This window comes from Dendropsophus ebraccatus, chromosome 1 (assembly GCF_027789765.1).
Source record: "Dendropsophus ebraccatus isolate aDenEbr1 chromosome 1, aDenEbr1.pat, whole genome shotgun sequence".
NCBI lineage: Eukaryota > Metazoa > Chordata > Amphibia > Anura > Hylidae > Dendropsophus > Dendropsophus ebraccatus.
Window position 1 is genome coordinate 7,375,581 of NC_091454.1, and position 21,655 is coordinate 7,397,235.

General features: G+C 48.0%; 1 protein-coding gene and 1 pseudogene across 1 annotated transcript; both read right to left on the minus strand.

The window, feature by feature from the left end:
* Positions 1–964: 964 nt before the first annotated feature.
* Positions 965–3,304, minus strand: LOC138771742 (E3 ubiquitin-protein ligase TRIM39-like). The gene has a single exon (XM_069951711.1). The coding sequence runs from the start codon at positions 3,302–3,304 to the stop codon at positions 1,733–1,735; it is 1,572 nt and encodes a 523-aa protein (XP_069807812.1). The 3' UTR covers positions 965–1,732.
* A 9,411-nt stretch (positions 3,305–12,715) lies between these two features.
* LOC138771335 (E3 ubiquitin/ISG15 ligase TRIM25-like) lies at positions 12,716–20,141 on the minus strand (annotated as a pseudogene).
* Between the last annotated feature and the right edge of the window lie 1,514 nt (positions 20,142–21,655).

Genomic DNA, 21,655 nt, shown 5'->3' on the forward strand with positions numbered 1-21,655 from the left:
TGATTCAGACTTTTATTGGGGGGGGGGGCTTTTTATTAATGAAAACAGTTTATTTTTAAACTTCTACAGTAATTAGAATTCTAATACAACTACACTGATCTCCCATAGATCTCCCTTAGATCCCCCCTCTGAACTCCTCTTGCGGACGTATGACGTACCCTTACGGCATACGTCCTCAAGAGGTTACCAGGGATGAGGAGACAGAGGGTGAAGAGCTTCAACTAAACCCCAGTGGGACTCATGAAATAGTATACTTCCACAATAATATCACCCAGGGAGAATGCTGAATTTGGAAGAAGCAAAGGGACATTCTATATGGAGCATTATATACCTTGAAGCTGAATACATTGTTTCCACCAGCACCTGCCTCAAATTAGACTCCCAGAGTTAGACCCCAATCTGTTCAAAACAACTAGCAGAAATTTTGGCGTCCTATTACACGGGCCAGTGGTGGCCCAATCTATAATATGAACAAGCGACGATGCCCTTCACATGCCCCTTACCATGCCTGCAGTGAAGCCTGGCAAAGGCAGGATCATGCGGTGGGGGGGACTCGTCAGAATGGAGGGAAAGCTGAAAGAGGCAAAGTACGGATAAGGTCTTAAAGAGGCTGGTCACATTTTTAGTACTTTTTCACGAACAGCAGTAATGATTTCTGTATGTCTCTTATGCATAGTCCCTGCAGTCTGGGACTGTTGTCTATAATTCTGCAGCAAGTGTTTCCCCGAGGACAGTAATAATGGGACAGGCAGGTCAGTACAGCAGCAGTACGATATAGCAGCATAAAACTCCTTTGGAAAAATCTTTACAGTATCAAGCTCTTCTTTTTGCAGATGGTAGATGTGCCGGCTGTAGTGCAGCCTCCTGACTGCACAACAAGACAGATGACACACACAGTCACTATTCTCCATTCTTTCTTATTAATAAATCTCATCAATCAGTTGCAGTTATCAAATCTCTGTTTTATTTATTGTTACATTATAACAGTGAACACCTGTAATACACCTGCGTAACACCCATAAAATACCAATAATTCATTTCAAATAAAGATCTATCAAAAATAAGAGCTAGGAGGAGTCCTGCAAAAGGTCTGTCACTACATTTTAAATGGGCACTGTCACTAAAAATTACTTTTTGATCTGTCATCAGACATGTCAGAAGTTATTGATCAGAGCAGTTCTCACTACTGACACCCACCCTGATCAGAAGATACAGCCAGGGAAAGATTGCGAAAGCTCAATCCACTCCCCGGCTGGCAGCTCATAAAGTCAAAATTTCCCATAGGCTTTAATTATGAGTTTTGACGGACTGCGCTGTTGGACGGGAATTGCATCTCGCTGCTGATATCTCTTCCCGGTTTTCTCTTCTGATCACAGTGTGTTAGCAGTGATACCCACTCTAATTAATAACTTTTGACTGATGACATGTCAAAGGTTATTTTTAGTGACTTTAAGTTTAAATAAAATGATTATAGTGCAGGACTGTAATCATTTTTCACAACAACTTTCACTTTGGTTATGCTTTTATATGGCTGCACAGAGAAGTCATGGTCTGTGCATCCAGCTGCTAATAACTACTTGTTAGGGGACAGATTGTCTTGCTCTATCTCCTAGGCACCTGTAGCTAGTGAGAGATTGAGCACTGAAGTGCTGATAGTTCCCCTTTAACCATCGGATTCTGCTCCCTGTGATATCACCAACTCTGGACAGATTTCTTCTATAGTGACAGCTCCTCACAGCTGCTGCTCTTCTAATATCCTGATAGAATCATCACATAGCCATACTACAGCATGAAGGGGCTCGGTGAAAGTAGCGGAGAAGGTGTATATGTGTCTGATGGGGTCACACAGCTCATAAAAGGACAACTGCCCGGCCTCATAATCCAGACAGATCCGGACTCCATCACTGGAGATACGGTGATGTAACTCAATCCATTTACTGTCATATCTCACTGAATACTCATTACAGTTGAACCGCCCTCCACACAAACCCCAGGACTTGTTATTTTTTCCAATCTCTGCCTGATCTCCCCTCCTGTCTATACTGGGATAACACATCCCCACACTCCACCAATATTCTGCACCAATCTCCACATCCCAGTAATGTCGCCCTGACGAGAATCCCCCGCTGCTCATCACCTGAGGATAACAATCCTGAAATCTCTCTGCTGTTTCTGGACGATTCTGCTCTATTTCTGTCCAAACAGCAGTTTTCTGATCCTCTGATATAAGGAGATTATTATCTGCTGTGTTTACATCCAGTAATATGTCTGCAGGACCCTGTATATAGAAGGTTACATCTACACCTCTTATTATATCAGATAATGTTTGTAATGTGTGTGAGATCTTCTCCAGACCCCGATCACCTCCATCATGCCCCCCTGTGTCCTCATCACCTCCCTCCTCCTCAGGATCACACAAGTCACCTGTGTCTGGATCCTGTAAAACAGTCAGTGGATCCGCCATGTTACACAGCTCCTCAATGTGTCTCATCTTCCTGGACAACTCATCCTTCTTTATTTCCAGCTTCTGGATGACAGACAGTGACCGCTGCTCCTCCTGCCTGGAGATCTCACTCAGGACCCTCTTCTCCAGGTCGTCCAGCCGTCTCCTGATGTCTATAAACAGGGCAGTGACTCTCTCGGCTTCTCCAGATGCTTTTTCTTGAGCTTTTCTCCTCTGCTCCTCCACGCTCCGGACTCTTTCCTCAGTCTTCTTTCTCTTTGTCATCGTTTTCTGCAGAACATTTTGCAGGTTTTCTTTCTTCTTTTTGAAGGCCTCATGTAGAGACTCCATCTTATGTCCCTTGTGTTCTCCAATCAAATAGCAGCACACACAGATACAGGTGGCATCTTTAGCACAATAGTATTTTAAAAGTTCCTTATGGACAGAACATTTCCTCTTCTCCAGGGAAGTGCTGGGATCGGTCAGGACGTGTTCTGGTTCCTTGCTGTGAGCTCTTAGGTGATTATCACACAGAGAAGCCTCACACAGCAGACAGGATCTCACAGCAGGTACAGGAGAGTGAATACAGTAAGTGCAGCAGATCCCGGTGGTCTGTGGCGGAATAGACAGAAAATCCTCCACCACGTTACCCAGAGTTATGTTCTTCCTCAGTGTCGGACGCTCCGGAAACTCTTCTCTACATTCAGGACAGGAATAAACTCCAGCCCTGTCCTGTGTATTCAGGACCTCATCAATACATCCCCGGCAGAAGTTGTGTCCACATATCAGGTTTACAGGATCTGTATAAATGTTTAGACAGATGGAACATTCCAGCTCCTTTCTCAGAGCAGCAGACGCCATCGCTTACAGCAGAGAAAGGGAATGAAAGTAGAATTGTGTAAGAGAGCAGTGGGTGGTATTTATATGTATCACACAGGTCGAGCTCAAACTTGTCACTGAGAGGTATTTACTACCGTTTAAGCCTCCAGGCATTCCAAAAGTTTTACACTGCCAGATCACTTTTACTCAGCAATATTTCGATAAGTATTTCCAAGCCAAAACTACTACAGCAGGGGTTCTCAACTGGCAGACCGCGGAGGCCAGCTGTCCGGACTCCTGCTGCGCTCTGTACAGTAACTATGAGCGCTCATAACTAGTGCTCATAGTTACCACACAGCAGCACTGACAGAGAGGGAGCCAGTGATGTCACTGGAGCGCCAGGACAAGGGGAGAGCAGCGGCCACAAGGGGAGAGTGCGGCCACAAGAGGGGAAGAAAAGAGGAGACGCCCAGACCCAGGTGAGTATAAGTGTTTTTTGTTTTTTTTCTGTTATATGCTATATGGAAGGGGGAGCACAGGGGGGCAATATACTACTGGGGAGCACAAAGCAGGGGGCTATATACTACTGGGGAAGGGCACAGGGGGGCTATATGGGAGGGGAAGCATACAGGGGGTCTATATACTACTGGGGAGCACAAAGCGGGAGTCCATGGGGTCTATATACTACTGGGGGAGTGCACAGGTTTTTATATACTACTGGGGAAGCGAACTGGGGGGCTATATGGGAGGGGGAGCATACAGGGGGTCTATATACTACTGGGGAGTACAAAGTGGGGGTCCATGGGGTCTATGTACTACTGGGGGAGCGCACAGGGGGGCTATATACTATTGGGGGGCTATATACTACTAGGGGAGCACACAGGGAGGCTATATGCTACTGGGGTAGCTCACAGGGGGACTATATACTACTGGGGGACTGCACAGGGCTCTATATACTACTGGAGGAGCGCATAGGGGTCTATATACTACTGGGGGAGCAACAGGGGGGCTATATACTACTGGGGAGCACAAAGTGCGGGTCTATATACTACCGGGGGGAGCACACAGGGGGGCTATATACTACTGGGGGAGCACATAGGGGGTCTATATACTACTGGGGGAGCGCACCGGGGGCTATATACTACTGGGCTTCTCGAGTGGCTTCTATTGGAGGTAGCTAATCTCCGAAAGAAAACATAAAGAAAACATAACCAGGGATTATTTGCCAATCTCTTGCAAAATGAAGGGTCGCGAAACTGTAGACCACTGTTTAGTGGTTTTTGGCTCCATCGTTACATAGCAGGGTTATGGTTTGCTGGCTGAGTTGCCTTTGCCAGGCCTGCGGTGTGGATCAGTGGAGGACAAGGCTAAGGAGACACGGACCAGACAGTGAGCCCTGAACTTGCCCCAACCAATGTCCCTGCCTACTTGCCACGCATGGCCCTAAATGGCCAGGGACAACCACGGAGTCGGTCCCTATGCTGAGTAGGTGTACACGCAGAACGTAGACAGACAAACAAACAAAATGGAGGAGAGTCAGCTAGCCAGGTCAAAACCATACGGACAATGCAGTACAAAATCAGAAAGAGAGCGGATAGTTGGAAGTCAGGCAAAAGGTCAGAAAACTGGCAGAGCAATAGCAAGGCTATTAGGACAGGGGAACGCTTAGAAAGGAGCAGGGGAGCTGGGACTAGTAACAACTAATAGCCAGTTCTGAATGCTGGGCTTACCTACTATTTATACAGGATCAGGAACTCAGTCCAGCAGCTGATTGAACCAGCCTCTGATCCTCCACACAGCTCAACTGCACAGCAGCAGGTTAACCCTCAAGCTGCCAAGGTACAAAAAGCAAGATGGGTGGGGCTGAACAAACTAAAATAAACCTGTGTTCAGACAGGATTCTGAAATGCAGCAACTCAGCGCCTTCTCGGCCGCACAATTGAACCGAGGAGCGCCAGCGCACAGTCCTGACAATGCTCCAGTGTATTTGACTGTCATTGAGTAATGCCAAGGTTGCATCATATATACTACTGGGGGAGCGCATAGGGGTCTATATACTACTGGGGGAGCAACAGGGGGCTATATACTACTGGGGAGCGCATAGGGGGTCTATATACTACTGGGGGAGCGCACAGGGGGCTATATACTACTGGGGTACAACCCAAAACAAAGTCCTGCCTAAATCAATCTATAGTGCAACCAAGCCTATACACATAACCAAAGAAATTGCACAAATAATTTAGAAATATAACAAATTCTTTATTTTCATATACATCATATACAAATGATTAGCTCTTGATGAAGTGAGCAAAACGTGCGTCAGGGCTTGTGGGCCGGACGGGGGTAAGATCTTTATGGGAGGGGGAGCACACAGGGGGGCTATATACTACTGGGAGAGTGCACAGGGGGCTATATACTACTGGGGGAGCGCATAGGGGGTCTATATACTACTGGGGAAGTGCACAAGGGGTCTATATACTACTGGGGGAGTGCACAGAGGCAGGAATTGTAATGGGAAAGATACTTAATACGTAACACAGGGATGAGGAGACAGAGGGTGAAGAGCTTCAACTAAACCCCAGTGGGACTTACCTAGTAGTATACTTCCACAATATTATTACACAAGGAGAAAGCTGAACTTAGAGGAAGCAAAGGGACATACTTTATGGAGCATTATATACCTTGAAGCCAAGTACATTGTTTCTACAGGAGCAACAAAATTAGATTTCCACAGTCAGACCCCAATCTTTGCAAAACAACTAGCAGAAATTTACACGGCTCGATAATCATTTAGAAAGGGCTGCACAAACATTGTTAGCGATGTCTGTGCAGCCCTTGCCCTAAACTGTGCATACATTATCTGTCCACGCTCCCAGTCTTCTCCTGCAATCTGCTTGTTTTCCGCCACTGTGCTTTACAGTTTCCCTGAGCTGACAGGCAGCTCAGCCAATAACTGGTCATGGTGGCCCCTACCAGTCCTGTGACCCCATCTCCTACCAGTCCTGTGACCCCCATCTCCTACCAGTCCTGTGACCCCCATCTACCAGTCCTGTGACCCCGATCTCCTACAAGTCCTGTGACACCCTCCCCTTCTAGTCCTGTGACTCCCATCTCCTATTAGTCCTGTGACTCCATCTCCTACCAGTCCTGGGACTCCATCTCCTACCAGTCCTGTGACCCCCATCTCCTACAAGTCCTGTGACCCCCATCTCCTACAAGTCCTGTGACACCCTTCCCCTTCTAGTCCTGTGACTCCCATCTCCTATTAGTCCTGTGACCCCATCTCCTACCAGCCTGGGACTCCATCTCCTACCAGTCCTGGGACTCCATCTCCTACCAGTCCTGGGACTCCATCTCCTACCAGTCCTGGGACTCCATCTCCTACCAGTCCTGTGTGTCCATCTCCTACCAGTCCTGTGCCTCCATCTCCTACCAGTCCTGGGACTCCATCTCCTACCAGTCCTGGGACTCCATCTCCTACCAGTCCTGGGACTCCATCTCCTACCAGTCCTGGGACTCCATCTCCTACCAGTCCTGTGACTCCATCTCCTACCAGTCCTGGGACTCCCATCTCCTACCAGTCCTGACTCCATCTCTTATTAGCCCTGTGACCCCATCACCTACCAGTCCTGTGACCCCATCTCCTATTAGTCCTGTGACCCCACCCCCTTCCAGTCCTATGACTCAAACTCCTCCATTGCCTCCCATTGTTTTGCTTACATTGAATACCACCTCCATTGGCCACTGGCTTTCTGTATTACTTTAGGACCTAATGCCATTTCATCCCAATCACCTTTACCCCTCACACGTCCTTGTTCCCCTCGCCTACATTAACAGTTGAACACATACATTACAGAAACACATACCTTCTTCTATACTCACTGTAAAGGAGAACACTTCCCCGAGGGTTCTGACACTTTATGACCAGAGAGAGGAGATAAGTTTCTTTTCCCATATTATGCAATATTCTAGAAGGAAGAAAATTGTCTCTCAAGTGGCTTCTATTGGAGGTAGCTAATCTCCGACACATAAAGAAAACATAACCAGGGATTATTTGCCAATCTTTTGCAAAATGAAGGGTCGCGAAACTGTAGACCACTGTTTAATGGTTTTTGTCTCCATCGTTACATAGGAGGGTTATGGTTTGCTGGCTGAGTGGCCTTTGCCAGGCCTGCGGTGTGGATCAGTGGAGGACAAGGCTAGGGAGACGCGGACCAGACAGTGAGCCCTGAACTTGCCCCCACCAACGTCCCTGCCTACTTGCTACACACGGCCCTAAATGGCCAGGAACAACCACGGAGTCGGTCCCTACGCTGACAGACAAACAAACAAAATGGAGGAGAGTCAGCTAGCCAGGTCAAAACCAAATGGACAATGCAGTACAATGCAGAAAGAGAGCGGATAGTCGGAGGTCAGGCAAAAGGTCAGAAAACTGGCAGAGCAATAGCAAGGCTATTAGGACAGGGGAACGCTTAGAAAGGAGCAGGGGAACTGGGAATGCTGGGCTTACCTACAATTTATACAGGATCAGGAACTCAGTCCAGCAGCTGATTGAACCAGCCTCTGGTCCTCCACACAGCTCACCTGCACAGCAGCAGGTTAACCCTCAAGCTGCCAAGGTACAAAAAGCAAGACGGGTGGGGCTGAACAAACCTAAAATAAACCTGTGTTCAGACAGGATTCTGAAATGCAGCAACTCAGCGCCTTCTCGGCCGCACAGCTATGAGCTCCAGCGCACAGTCCTGACAATACTCCAGTGTATTTGACTGTCACTGAGTAGTGCCAAGGTTGCATCATATTTCTGGTATAGACCACCAGTAATATGAGTATTAACACATTCACTGCCTTAAATGGGAGTAGTGGTTAGGAGCAGCTGAGGGTAGTATTCCCCCCAACAAAGTTTGTAGTGTAGTCACCGCAGCTATGTGGCTGGCCTGAACTTATACATCCCTTTGTGGACCGGTGTAGCTTTTGTTAACTGGGGTCTGCACAATAGTCCTTTACCCAAATGTACCCTTTAGTGAAGTGAAGTTTTTTTTTGCCCTTGTAACGATAAGGGCAGATAACCAGTTACAGCTTATCTGTATCCTCTCCCACTGCTGCACTATACTGACTGAATTCTACCCCAGTCAGATTCTTCTCCCTGTCACATCATCAGATGCCTGATGGGAAGATGACCCCTAAGTTGGCATGAAGGGGCTCAGTAAAGGTGGCAGAGTTGGAGGTGTGTGAATTGCGTAACTCACTGGATTCTGCTGTTTTTGGCTTCCCCTCCACCTCCGGCATGCAAAGCTTTTAACATGAACATAGGTGCAGTTTCCCTAGATGAAACCCGTATCGTCACCGGACACTCAGGCCGCTTCAATGTCAAGTGTCCACTGAGGAAGGAGTCTCAAAAGATCAACCACTTTTCATTTTAGAACCGATCACCTGTCTCTGTGTAGGGCTGGAACTTTATAAAGTCCTGTCTGTTAACTGTTTGTGAAGCCTTATACCAAGCCTTAGCCCTAGTCCATTTCCAGTTCCCTGAAACCTTCAAAGGCAAGAGACGAAAGACTTGCATGCTGTGTAGATTCCCATCTCTTTCCATTTGCCTTTACCTTCGTGTAAATATAGCTTTGCGTCCCATACTTTATGATCACGGCATTGTGTGCTTAAACCAAAACTGAATTCAGTCTATGCTGAGAGGATAATGCAATCACCTACTCCTAAACCAGTAAGGAAAAACTGGCAAGCCAAGAGAGCTAACATTTTCTAGGACTCTCCTGCAACAGTTAACTCTTAAAGAGCTTAAGCAGCGCATCTCACACGACACAAAAAATATCTTCTTATGTGCACCCACCAGCAAAAATATTACAGTATTGTATTGCCCCCTAAAAGTTATACAAATCCCCAATATACACTTATTATGGGAAATGCTTATAAAGTGCTTTTTTTCCCTCTACTTACTACTGCATCAAGGCTTCACTTCCTGGATAACATGTTGATGTCACTTCCTGGATAACATGGTGATGTCACTTCCTGGTTAAAATGGTGTTGTCACTTCTTGGATAACATGGTGATGTCACGACCCGACTCCCAGAGCTGTGCAGGCTGTGGCTGCTGGAGAGGATGATGGCAGAGGGATGCTCAGTGTCCCTTCAGTGCCCTGTGTCCCTCAGTGTCCCCCTGCCATCATCCTCTCCAGCAGCCACAGCCCGCACAGCTCTGGGAGTCGGGTTGTGACATCACCATTTTATCCAGGAAGTGACATCACCAATTTTATCCAGGAAGTGACATCACCATTTTTATTCAGGAAGTGACATCACCATTTTTATTCAGGAAGTGACATCACCATGTTATCCAGGAAGTGACATCACCATGTTATCCAGGAAGTGACATCACCGTGTAATCCAGGAAGTGACATCACCATTTTATCTAGGAAGTGACATCACCATGTTATCCAGGAAGTGACATCACCATTTTATTCAGGAAGTGATATCACCATGTTATCCAGGAAGTGACATCACCATTTTATTCAGGAAGTGATATCACCATGTTATCCAGGAAGTGACATCACCATATTATCCAGGAAATTAAGCCTTGATGCAGTAGTAAGTGCAGGGAAAAAGGCACTTTATAAGCATTTCCTATAATAAGTGTATATTGGGGATTTGTATAACTTCTCCTTTAAACTGCTAAAGGAAACTGTTGCCAAATCTTTACCGTTTATCTCAAGTATTGTAACTGTATCCCATGGCATTCCTGCCCTAAGGAAACTACATTGCTGACCTCCTAGGAGACCTGCGGGTTAGTTGTTTGAGCCGGTATGTGACAACACAACACTACTACTAGCCTGCGGTATAACGCTGATCAACCTTGTGAGTAACATCTTCATCTCGCAAACCATTCGCAATAAACAGGTCTAAACTGGTAGCTCATTATTTCCAGGTGAAGAAGCTGCATATTTTTTAGCATTCGGTGTTAGAGAAAACTAAACATGATATATGACATTACAGGAATTATCTGTGGCCAGGGCCGGCCTTAGGGTAGATGGCGCCCTGTGCAGAATATTCTTTTGTTGTCCACACACAGCCACACAGGAGCATGCTGGGAGTTGTTGTTGTCCACACACAGCCACACAGGAGCATGCTGGGAGTTGTTGTTGTCCACACACAGCCACACAGGAGCATGCTGGGAGTTGTTGTCCACACACAGCCACACAGGAGCATGCTGGAAGTTGTTGTCCACACACAGCCACACAGGAGCATGCTGGAAGTTGTTGTTGTTCACACACAGCCACACAGGAGCATGCTGGGAGTTGTTTTATCCCACACACAGCCACACAGGAGCATGCTGGGAGTTGTTGTTCTCCACACACAGCCACACAGGAGCATGCTGGGAGTTGTTGTATTCCACACACAGCCACACAGGAGCATGCTGGAAGTACACAGGACATACACACAGACAGATACATATACTCACACAGAAGGATCAGTGGAGGATGTCTCTGCCCATGAAGAGGAGGAGGAGGTAGAGCGGAGGATCACACTGCTGATCTGTCTCCGTCCGGAGGGGGGGGGGGGTTATGGGCATCTGTGAGCTGGGAGACACTATGGGGGGGGCGGGGGATGGGGCCAGGCTGCAGTCACATGTAGGGGGAGAAGAGCTTTCTCCTCGCAGAGGCAGGGCCGGATTTATGGGCTCAGGGGGATGCAGGTGCGGCTGCACTGCTTGCACACCCCTAACGCCGGCCCTGTCTGTGGCAGAGAGAACCGGAGTGCATGGGAAGAAGACGCCCTTTGTATCTCTCTCTTTAATTTCTCTACTGCCACTAAAGTCAAAGCGTAGCTGTCATCTTTATAACTGAAAAATGTAAGTAATTCTAAACGTTCTTGCTATATACTTGATTAACTAGTTTAACCTGTTTGCAATAGAAAACAGCAGGTTAACAGATCCCCACCCCATAAATACACACTGCTTCTGAGACTGTACTCAATAGCCACCTGCTCTCATCTTTTCTGCTCTTCTGTAGCTGTAAATAGGTTTTCTGGATGCCATACCCCATGCAGGACTGAAAGAAGTCTCAGGCACACTGCTATTCTCTCCTGCTGCCCGTAATGCTGAGTACAGGCAGCAGCAGTAAGTAGCAAAACAGCTTGTGGTCTGCTAGGAAAGTTACATAACATCAAGAACAGTAGGGCAAGTAGCTCAGGAGCGACTCTGCTATTCAGCAGTATGGGCAGCAGAGAATGTACAATAGGCACAACGTGCGCGGCTTCTCCTGGTCCTGTGCATTGCCTCCCTGCTTCTCTATAGCTGTAAAGAGGTATGCCATACCTCAGCTACGGTATATGGATTGTGTATAGCAGCGTATATTAAGTATTGGGGGTATGATATGGGTGAAAAGAAACTCTGGTGAGGGGTAAGGTTGGTTCAGTCCTTTCTTGATGTTCTGCAGCAGGACCTGAGATTCTTCTTTATTGTTCCACTATTACTTTTTAATTCTTAGTGATCAGGATCCATTGTTCTCCTTCCTATCTGTCCATGCTGCTCCAGTTACGCCATGTTGGACCTTGTCCAAAAAACACCATAGAGACCAGCTTATTTATCAGCAGTTTTTAGTTCATCGGAATTGTGTATTTGTAATAAATCTCATCCATGATCCGCACAATGATCAAATCTCAGATTATAATAAAACTGCCAACTCTGTATGACATGACCTGGTGCGTCTCCGGCAGCCGCAAAACAATAATCTACTAGTAAGATTTAATTGCAAGTTGACATTCATCATTGGTTCAGGACTGCAAAAGATCTGCTTATCGTAACATTTTAGCTTCTATTATATACTTTATAATTTCATAATTTATAGCAGGGATGAGGAACCTTCGGCCCTCCAGCTGTTGCAAAACTACAATTCCCATCGTGTCTGGACAGCCAAAGCGAAGCATGATGGGAATTGTAGTTTTGCAACAGCTGGAGGGCCGAAGGTTCCCCATTCCTGGTTTATAGTATTATTGTATAATATAGCATCTTTGAACATTACCTAAAAACTTTCCCTTCATGTGCGTTAAAATACAAAAGATTCCTGACTTTCAGGCTATGTTCACACACAGTAAAATAATACTAAATACTCTTTTCATAATAATAATGCAAAACATTAAAGTAATTTTTTTTAGCTCACAAGAAATCAGTTGACCTAGGACAGACTACTTCATCCGACACATTAAACCCTGTGTTTTTCTGTGGGTTAGGCTGGTGATCACATGATTTGGTTACAGTAATGAAAAGCGTGGATGCAACAATGGGATAACACAGATGATGCTGTAGGACTAGGCATGATGAGAGCGCTTGATGTGGGCAAAAAAATAAAAGGATGAGAGGTGGCGCTCTGCAACTATTCTTTCCTTTCAGGAAGAAACACTGTAGAAATGCCATTGTTTATTTACCATCCGTTTTTATTTTAGCAGTATCATTTAATAATAATATTAATAAATCCAATCAATGATCAAATCTCATATACAATTAATAAAACCACCAATGACATATCACATTATCACATGACCTGGTCAAGATCATAATGAAGAACTGCCACAAACTTTACCGCCAAACTTTAGAAATAGCATAAAAAACACACTGTGTATTTGAATAAAAACATTTAATTTCAAAATAACCAAACTTTATATGTGAGAATTTAAAGGAAACGGGTCACATTCCCTAAGGCCTATAAACACTTCCTAGTACCATGCAAGACTAAGCAGTGAAGTCTCTTTGGTTATAATTCAACCAACATCTCATCCACAGCCAATAGAAACAAGAGTTTCCTGACCCTGTAACCATAGAGTGTAGAGCAGATAACCAATCATAGCTCGGTGTACAGGAGGGGTTTGTAGAAAAAGAGCAGCTTCGCAGTAGCCCCACCCACTGGCTGAATGCTCCACCAATCAGATAGTGCCCCCTGTGATGTCACCGGTCTCTGGGCAGATTTCCTAAGCCTGTGACGGCTCCTCACAGCTGCTGCTCCTCCCTGATATCTTTATAGAACCTTTATATACACATAATACAGCATGAAGGGGCTCGGTGAAGGTGGTGGTGAAGGTGTGTAAGTGTCTGATGGGGTCACACAGCTCATAGAAGGACAGCCGCCCGGCCTCGTAATCCAGACAGATCCTGACTCTATTACTGGAAATCCGGTGAGGTAACTGGATCTCTTTACTGTCATGTATCACTGTATAATGAGTACTACCCCTCATCTTCCCTAGACACCAGGACTTGTTATTATCTCCAATGCGTGACTGATTTCCATTCCTGTCTATACTGGGATAACAAATCCCCACCCTGAACCATTCTGATCCACTGATCTCCACATCCCAGTAATGTCGCCCTGAGGAGAATCCCTCGCTGCTCATCACCTGACTAAACTGCAATCTCCAGCCGTTCATCGGCCGCCTATACGAGAAGCCCCGGCTGCGCATCACCTGATAATCCGGGAATCTCTCTGCTGTTTTTGGACGATTCTGGTTTATATATGTCCATGATGCAGATTTCCGGTCGTCTGATATAAGGAGATTATTGCCAGCTGTGTTTACATCCAATAATATGTCTGCAGGACCCTGTATATAGTAGGTTAAATTTATATCTGTTATTATATCAGATAATGTGTGTGATGTGTGTAAAATTATTGCCAGACCCCAATCACCTCCATCTTGACCCCCTGTATCCTCATCACCTCCATCATGTCCCCCTCTGTCCTCATCACCTCCATCATTTCCACCCAGGGGCGGGCTGGGCCGGGGGGCAGGGGGGCATATGCCCCCCGGGCCGGTCTTCCCCCAGCTGTCAGGGCCGCATGGCTGTTGACAGCTGGCTGGAGTCCTCAGTGCCCCGCCTCCCCTGCTTACAGCCCCGCCCTCTTCAGTCATATTTACCTGTGGATGTGCTGTGGATCCGGTCTGTGCTGGAAGCGGCCGCTGAAGCCCCGCCCCCATGACGTTAAGCCCCGCCCCCTTTATGGCCATTATGCAGATAAGCCTATGAGGCTTATGGTAAAAAGCAAACTGCTGTAGGCAGTATCTTCCTCCGGCCACCAGAGGCCGCTCTCTCCTCCCAGCTGGTTCTCCTGTGTCTGGGCTAGAAGAGCCTGAAGACCGAGAAGATGGTGTCTGCAGGAAGCCAGGTACCTACACAGCAGGACATAGGGCAGGGGGAGGGAACCAAGGCTCTCCAGCTGTTGCAGAACTACTACTACCATCATACCTGGGCAGCCATAGGCTTACCATAGATGATGGGAGTTGTAGTTTTGCAACAGCTGAAGAGCCAAGGTTCCCTACCCCTGACAGAGGATACATATACACAGGAGACCTACACAGGAGGATACATATATACAGGAGACCTACACAGGAGGATACATATATACAGGAGACCTACACAGGAGGATACATATATACAGGAGGAGACATATATACAGGAGACCTACACAGGAGGATACATATATACAGGAGACCTACACAGGAGGATACATATATACAGGAGGAGACATATATACAGGAGACCTACACAGGAGGATACATATATACAGGAGACCTACACAGGAGGATACATATATACAGGAGACCTACACAGGAGGATACATATATACAGGAGGAGACATACAGAGGAGTATATAGAGGATACATATATACAGGAGGAGACATATATACAGGGGTACATGGAGGATACATATATACAAGAGGAGACATACAGAGGAATTAGGGCTGGGTGAGTAAACAAATTAATTCGCCCAGAAGGTTAGAATCGATTAGATTTTTGTAAAAATCTTAAATTAAATTTTCACAAAAAATCATTGCAGGCGGAGCAGCATGGATTGTCGGGTTGGCGGCCGGGCAAGAGGTGCAGGTCAAGCGGGCGGCGTGGAGGTGAGGTGCATGGCGGGCTTATGGCGGTGCGTGGAGTGTTGGGCCGGAGGTGAGGTGCATGGCGGGCTTATGGCGGTGCGTGGATTGTTGGGCCGGAGGTGAGGTGCAGGGCGGTCGGGCAGTCCGCCTAACAGAGCTGCGACTGACCTGCCTGAGCTATAAATATCACGTCCTGCTCTCCTCCCGGCCACACGTGCAGGTCCCCGGTCTCTGGAGCAGGTGATATCACCACTACAGTCCCTGCGGCCTCCTTCAAAGACCGGGGACCTGCACGTGTGGCCGGGAGGGGAACTTGTGTGCCAGGGTGAGAGGAAGAGGAGGAGGGCTATGTGCACTCCTGCCCCAATCACCCCCAGCTGCCCCAGTCCCCCTAGAGTCACCCCCAGTCTGCCTCAGTGCCCCTCAATCACCCCCAGTCTGCCCCAGTCCCCCTCAGTCACCCCCAGTCTGCCTCAGTGCCCCTCAATCACCCCCAGTCTGCCCCAGTCCCCCTCAGTCACCCCCAGTCTTTCCCATTTCCCCTCCGTCATCTCCAGTCTGCCCCAGTCCCCCTTCAGTCAACTCCAACTGTCCCCAGTCCCCCTTCAGTCAACCCCAGTTTGCCCCATACACCCCCAGCTCTCCCAGTCACCCCCAGCTCCCCCAGTTTGCCCCATACACCCCCAGCTCTCCCAGTCACCCTCAGCTCCACCAGTTTGCCCCAAACACCCCCAGCTCTCCCAGTCACCCCCAGCTCCCCCAGTTTGCCCCGTACACCCCCAGCTCTCCCAGTCACCCCCAGCTCCCCCAGTTTGCCCCGTACACCCCCAGCTCTCCCAGTCACCCCCAGCTCCCCCAGTTTGCCCCGTACACCCCCAGCTCTCCCAGTCACCCCCAGCTCCCCCAGTTTGCCCCGTACACCCCCAACTCTCGCAGTCACCCCCAGCTCCCCCAGTTTGCCCCGTACACCCCCAACTCTCCCAGTCACCCCCAGCTCCCCCAGTTTGCCCCGTACACCCCCAACTCTCCCAGTCACCCCCAGCTCCCCCAGTTTGCCCCGTACACCCCCAACTCTCCCAGTCACCCCCAGCTCCCCCAGTTTGCCCCATACACCCCCAGCTCTCCCAGTCACCCCCAGCTCCCCCAGTTTGCCCCGTACACCCCCAACTCTCCCAGTCACCCCCAGCTCCCCCAGTTTGCCCCGTACACCCCCAACTCTCCCAGTCACCCCCAGCTCCCCCAGTTTGCCCCGTACACCCCCAGCTCTCCCAGTCACCCCCAGCTCCCCCAGTTTGCCCCGTACACCCCCAACTCTCCCAGTCACCCCCAGCTCCCCCAGTTTGCCCCATACACCCCCAGCTCTCCCAGTCACCCCCAGCTCCCCCAGTTTGCCCCATACACCCCCAGCTCTCCCAGTCACCCCCAGCTGCCCCAGTTTCCCCCAGTGACCCCTCAGCTATACCTGTATTACTACTACACCCCTCATCTTTACCTGTACTACTACAGCCCACATCTGTACCTGTACTACTAATCCCCCTCATCTGTACTACTAATACACCCCTCATTTATACCTGTACTACCTCACCCCTCATCTTTACCTGTACTACTACACCCCTCATCTTTACCTGTACTACTACACCCCTCATCTTTACCTGTACTACTACTACACCCCTCATCTTTACCTGTACTACTACTACACCCCTCATCTTTACCTGTACTACTACTACACCCCTCATCTTTACCTGTACTACTACTACACCCCTCATCTTTACCTGTACTACTACTACTAATGCCCCTCATCTGTATTACTAATACCCCCCATATCTATACCTGTACTGCCTCACCCCTCATCTTTACCTGTACTACTACACCCCTTATTCACTATACCTCCACTACTACACCCTACCTAGATGGAGGCACCAGTGGTATGGTGGTATAAGTAACTATGTGGTGAAGGAGTGGTGATAATATTTGTTACTTATATAATGGTAATAGATGATGTGGCTATGGGGTCATAGAGCGCAGTTATGGGCGTGGCTATGTCCCTCTTTCAAAAGTTGGAGGGTATGCATATATACAGGAGTACATAGAGAAGACATATATACAGAAGTATATAGATGATACATACAGTATATACAGTAGTACATAGAGGAGACATATATACAGAAGTATATAGATGATACATATATACAGGAGTACATAGAGGATACATCATATATCCTCTATGTACTCCTGTATATATGCATCCTCTATGTACTGCTGTATATATGTCTCCTCTGTACTGCTGTATATATGTCTCCTCTATGTACTGCTGTATATATGTCTCCTCTATGTACTCCTGTATATATGCATCCTCTATGTACTGCTGTGTAGGTCTCCTCCTGTGTGTGTGTATATATATATATATATATATATATATATATATATATATATATATATATATAGTTACACTGATCCAAATTTTCCTGCATTGCATATTCCCTCATATAATGTATATAGGCATACACAGGAGGAGACCTACACAGCAGTACATAGAGGATACATATATACAGCAGTACATAGAGGATACATATATACAGGAGTAGACATACACAGCAGTACATAGAGGGGACATATATACAGGAGGAGACATATACAGGAGTACATAGAGGATACATATATACAGGAGTACATAGAGGATACATATAAGTATGTGTGTTTGTTGTTTTGTTTATTATTATTTTTACTAATGGGGGGTGTTCTAAAAAGAGGAATGCCTATACCCACAGGACCACAGCAGTAAAAAAAAATACAGAAACCCCAGCTTTCCCAGCATCTTGTATTTGTAGTCAGTATAATGGAGGTCACCCAGCTTTTCCACCATCTTATACTCAGTATGATGGAGGTCACCCAGCTTTCCCAGCATCTTATAGTCAGTAGGATGGAGGTCACCCAGCTTTCCCACCATCTTATCCTCAGTATAATGGAGGTCACCCAGCTTTCTCACCATCTTATACTCAGTATGATGGAGGTCACCCAGCTTTCCCAGCATCTTATAGTCAGTAGGATGGAGGTCACCCAGCTTTCTCACCATCCTATACTCAGTATGATGGAGGTCACCCAGCTTTCCCAGCATCTTATAGTCAGTAGGATGGAGGTCACCCAGCTTTCTCACCATCCTATACTCAGTATGATGGAGGTCACCCAGCTTTCCCAGCATCTTATAGTCAGTAGGATGGAGGTCACCCAGCTTTCTCACCATCCTATACTCAGTATGATGGAGGTCACCCAGCTTTCCCAGCATCTTATAGTCAGTAGGATGGAGGTCACCCAGCTTTCTCACCATCCTATACTCAGTATGATGGAGGTCACCCAGCTTTCCCAGCATCTTATAGTCAGTAGGATGGAGGTCACCCAGCTTTCTCACCATCCTATACTCAGTATGATGGAGGTCACCCAGCTTTCCCAGCATCTTATAGTCAGTAGGATGGAGGTCACCCAGCTTTCTCACCATCCTATACTCAGTATGATGGAGGTCACCCAGCTTTCCAGCATCTTATACTCAGTATGATGGAGATCACCCAGCTTTATCAGCATCTTATACTCAGTTTGATGAAGGTCAACCAGCTTTCCAGCATCATATACTCAGTACGATAGAGGTCACCCAGCATTCCTTGCATCTGTCTATGGGTACGTTCCGTGTCATCGCTGAGCCGCCCCATAGACTTATACAGGAAAGTGACTTCTGATCCCTTCACAGGGCACAGTAGGATATTTGGTCACAAATGACGAAGATGTTATAGGTAAGGGCCAGAGTGGTCCTTAAAGGATGGGCCGCCAGCCTGCTACTCATGGGCCAGTGCTGTGTGCTTGCCCCCCGGGCTAAAATTTGCCAGCCAGCCCCTGTTTCCACCTGTGTCCTCATCACCTCCATCATGTCTCCCTGTGTCCTCATCACCTCCATCATGTCTCCCTGTGTCCTCATCACCTCCATCATGTCTCCCTGTGTCCTCATCACCTCCATCATGTCCCCATGTGTCTTCATCACCTCCATCATGTCCCCATGTGTCCTCATCGCCTCCATCATGTCCCCATGTGTCCTCATCGCCTCCCTCCTCCTCAGGATCACACACGTCACCTGTGTCTGGATCCTGTAAGACAGTCAGTGGATCCGCCATGTTACACAGCTCCTCAATGTGTCTCATCTTCCTGGATAGATCGTCCTTCTTTATTTCCAGCTTCTGGATGACATCAGACATTGACAGTGACATCTTCTCCTCCTGCCTGAAGATCTCACTCAGGACTCTCTTCTCCAGGTCGTCCAGCTGTCTCCTGATGTCTATAAACAGGGCAGTGACTCTCTCGGCTTCTCCAGATGCTTTTTCTTAAGATTTTCTCCTGCGCTTCTTCACACTCTGAACTCTTTCCTCAGTCTTCTCTCTCTTTTTGAGCAGTTTTTGAAGGATTTTATGAAATTTCTCCTTGTTTTTCTCAAAAGCCTCATCTAGAGACTCCAGGTTATGTCCTCTGTGTTCTCCTATCAGACAGCAGGACACACAGATACAAGCATTGTCCTCAGTGCAGTAATATTCCAGGACCTTCTTATGGACAGAACATTTCCTCTTCTCCAGGGAAGTGTTGGGATCGGTCAGGACATGTTCTGGTGACTTGCTGTGAACTGTCAAATGTTTATCACACAAAGAAGCCTCACACATCAGACAGGATTTTACAGCAGGTACAGGAGAGTCCACACAGTAAGTGCAGAAGATCTTGTTTTCCTCCCGATGAGTAGACCGAAAGTTCTCCACCACGTTACACAGAGTTATGTTCCTCTGTAGTGTCGGCCGCTCCATGAACTCTAGTCTACATTCAGGACAGGAATAAACTCCAGCCCCGTCCTGTATATTCAGGACCTGATCAATACATCCCCGGCAGAAGTTGTGTCCACATCTCAGGATTACAGGATCTGTATAAAGGTTCAGGCAGACGGAACATTCCAGCTCCTTTCCCAGTCCAGCAGACGCCATCGCTGCAAGCAGGAGGAAAGAGAAGTAGAATTTTGTAAGAGACCTGTGGGTGTGATACTTATCGAAAAGGGTGAGGTCAGGCTTTTGACTGAAAGGTGTTTGCTAAAAAGCCTTCAAGCTTTACAGACACAACAACTAATACACTACTAGGGTCACTTTTACACAACAATATAAAGGTCAGTATTTAGCATCTGTATTTACAAGCCAAAACTAGGAGCAAATCTGTCACGACCGGGAGGTACAGACACGACAAGACAGTGGGCCTTAATTCTGAACCCACCCACTGTCCCTGCCTACTTGCCTCAGTCGGCCCTAGGCAGCCGTGGACAACCACGTAGACGTTCCCTACGCTGAATACGTGCACACGGAACAAGACGGACAAACAAACATAAAAGAATAGTCAAACAGGCCGGGTCAAAACCAAACAGGCAGCACAGTAAAAAATCAACAAGCAAAAGGATAGTCAAAAGGTCAAGCAGGAGGTCAGATAACAAGTCAAGTCAAACAGAGGGATTAGGAACGGGGATCGCAGGAGTAGACAGGGAAGCTGGGACCAGGAAGTTAAACCTAATAGCCAGCAATCACATGCTGGCTTGACCTTCACATAATACTGGATCAGGAGCCCGGACCAAAAGCTGATTGGTCTGGCCTCCTGAATCCAGCCAAACTGCAGCTGAGGCACTGCAGGCCGAGTGGCAGGGCGACCTGCCACTCAGCCTGAGTGCAACGCAGCTCAGCTGCACGGCCACCGGGCTGCAAGTGACGCGAGACCCACGGCTCCCTTGGTTTCTAGGGATGCCGTCGGGTCTCTGTGACCTCACCCAGCTCCAGCGGCGCTGTGTCTTAGCCGTTAGCTGAAGAAGGTGCCGAGGACGATGCTGGAGCCCCGGCAGGTAAGTTGCTGACAGAATTAAAAAATATTAAAAAATGACTTGAATTCTGTCATAAGGTGCATAACATATTACACAGGGCCGTTTCTAGTGGCGGGCGGGCCGGGCGACCGCACGGGGCACCGACAGCTAGGGGGCGCTGGTGGCACCCTCTCCCCACCTCCCCCGGACCTCACCTTGTAGCGCGCTCCCCGCCCGGCCGCTCAGCCGCCCCATCATCTTCCCCCCGCCGCCACCCCACCCGGCAGGATCGGGCGCCCCCCGGGCCGGTCCCTCCCGGGGCGTTAAGGAGCCGCGGCCGCCGGATGTCTTGCAGTACAGTGAGCTTCCGGCACAGGCAGCCTGCCACACACTGTCCTGGAAGCTCACTGCTGTAGCCCCGCAGCGCCCAGACTTCTCTCCTCTTTGGCGGTGGACATGTGACGTGATGACGTCATATGTCAGCTGCTGAGGAGAGGAGAGAAGTCCGAGTGCTGCGGGGCTACAGCAGTGAGCTTCCGGGACAGTGTGTGGCAGGCTGCCTGTGCCGGAAGCTCACTGTACTTGCAAGTTCAGCTACCAGACGCTGGGAGACGCTGCTGCAGGATCCAGGACAGGTGAGTGTATTTTTTTTTCTTCTCATAA

Excerpts from the sequence above, each read along its gene's own strand:
- LOC138771742 (XM_069951711.1), bottom strand. The coding sequence starts at position 3,304 with ATGGCGTCTGCTGCTCTGAGAAAGGAGCTGGAATGTTCCATCTGTCTA.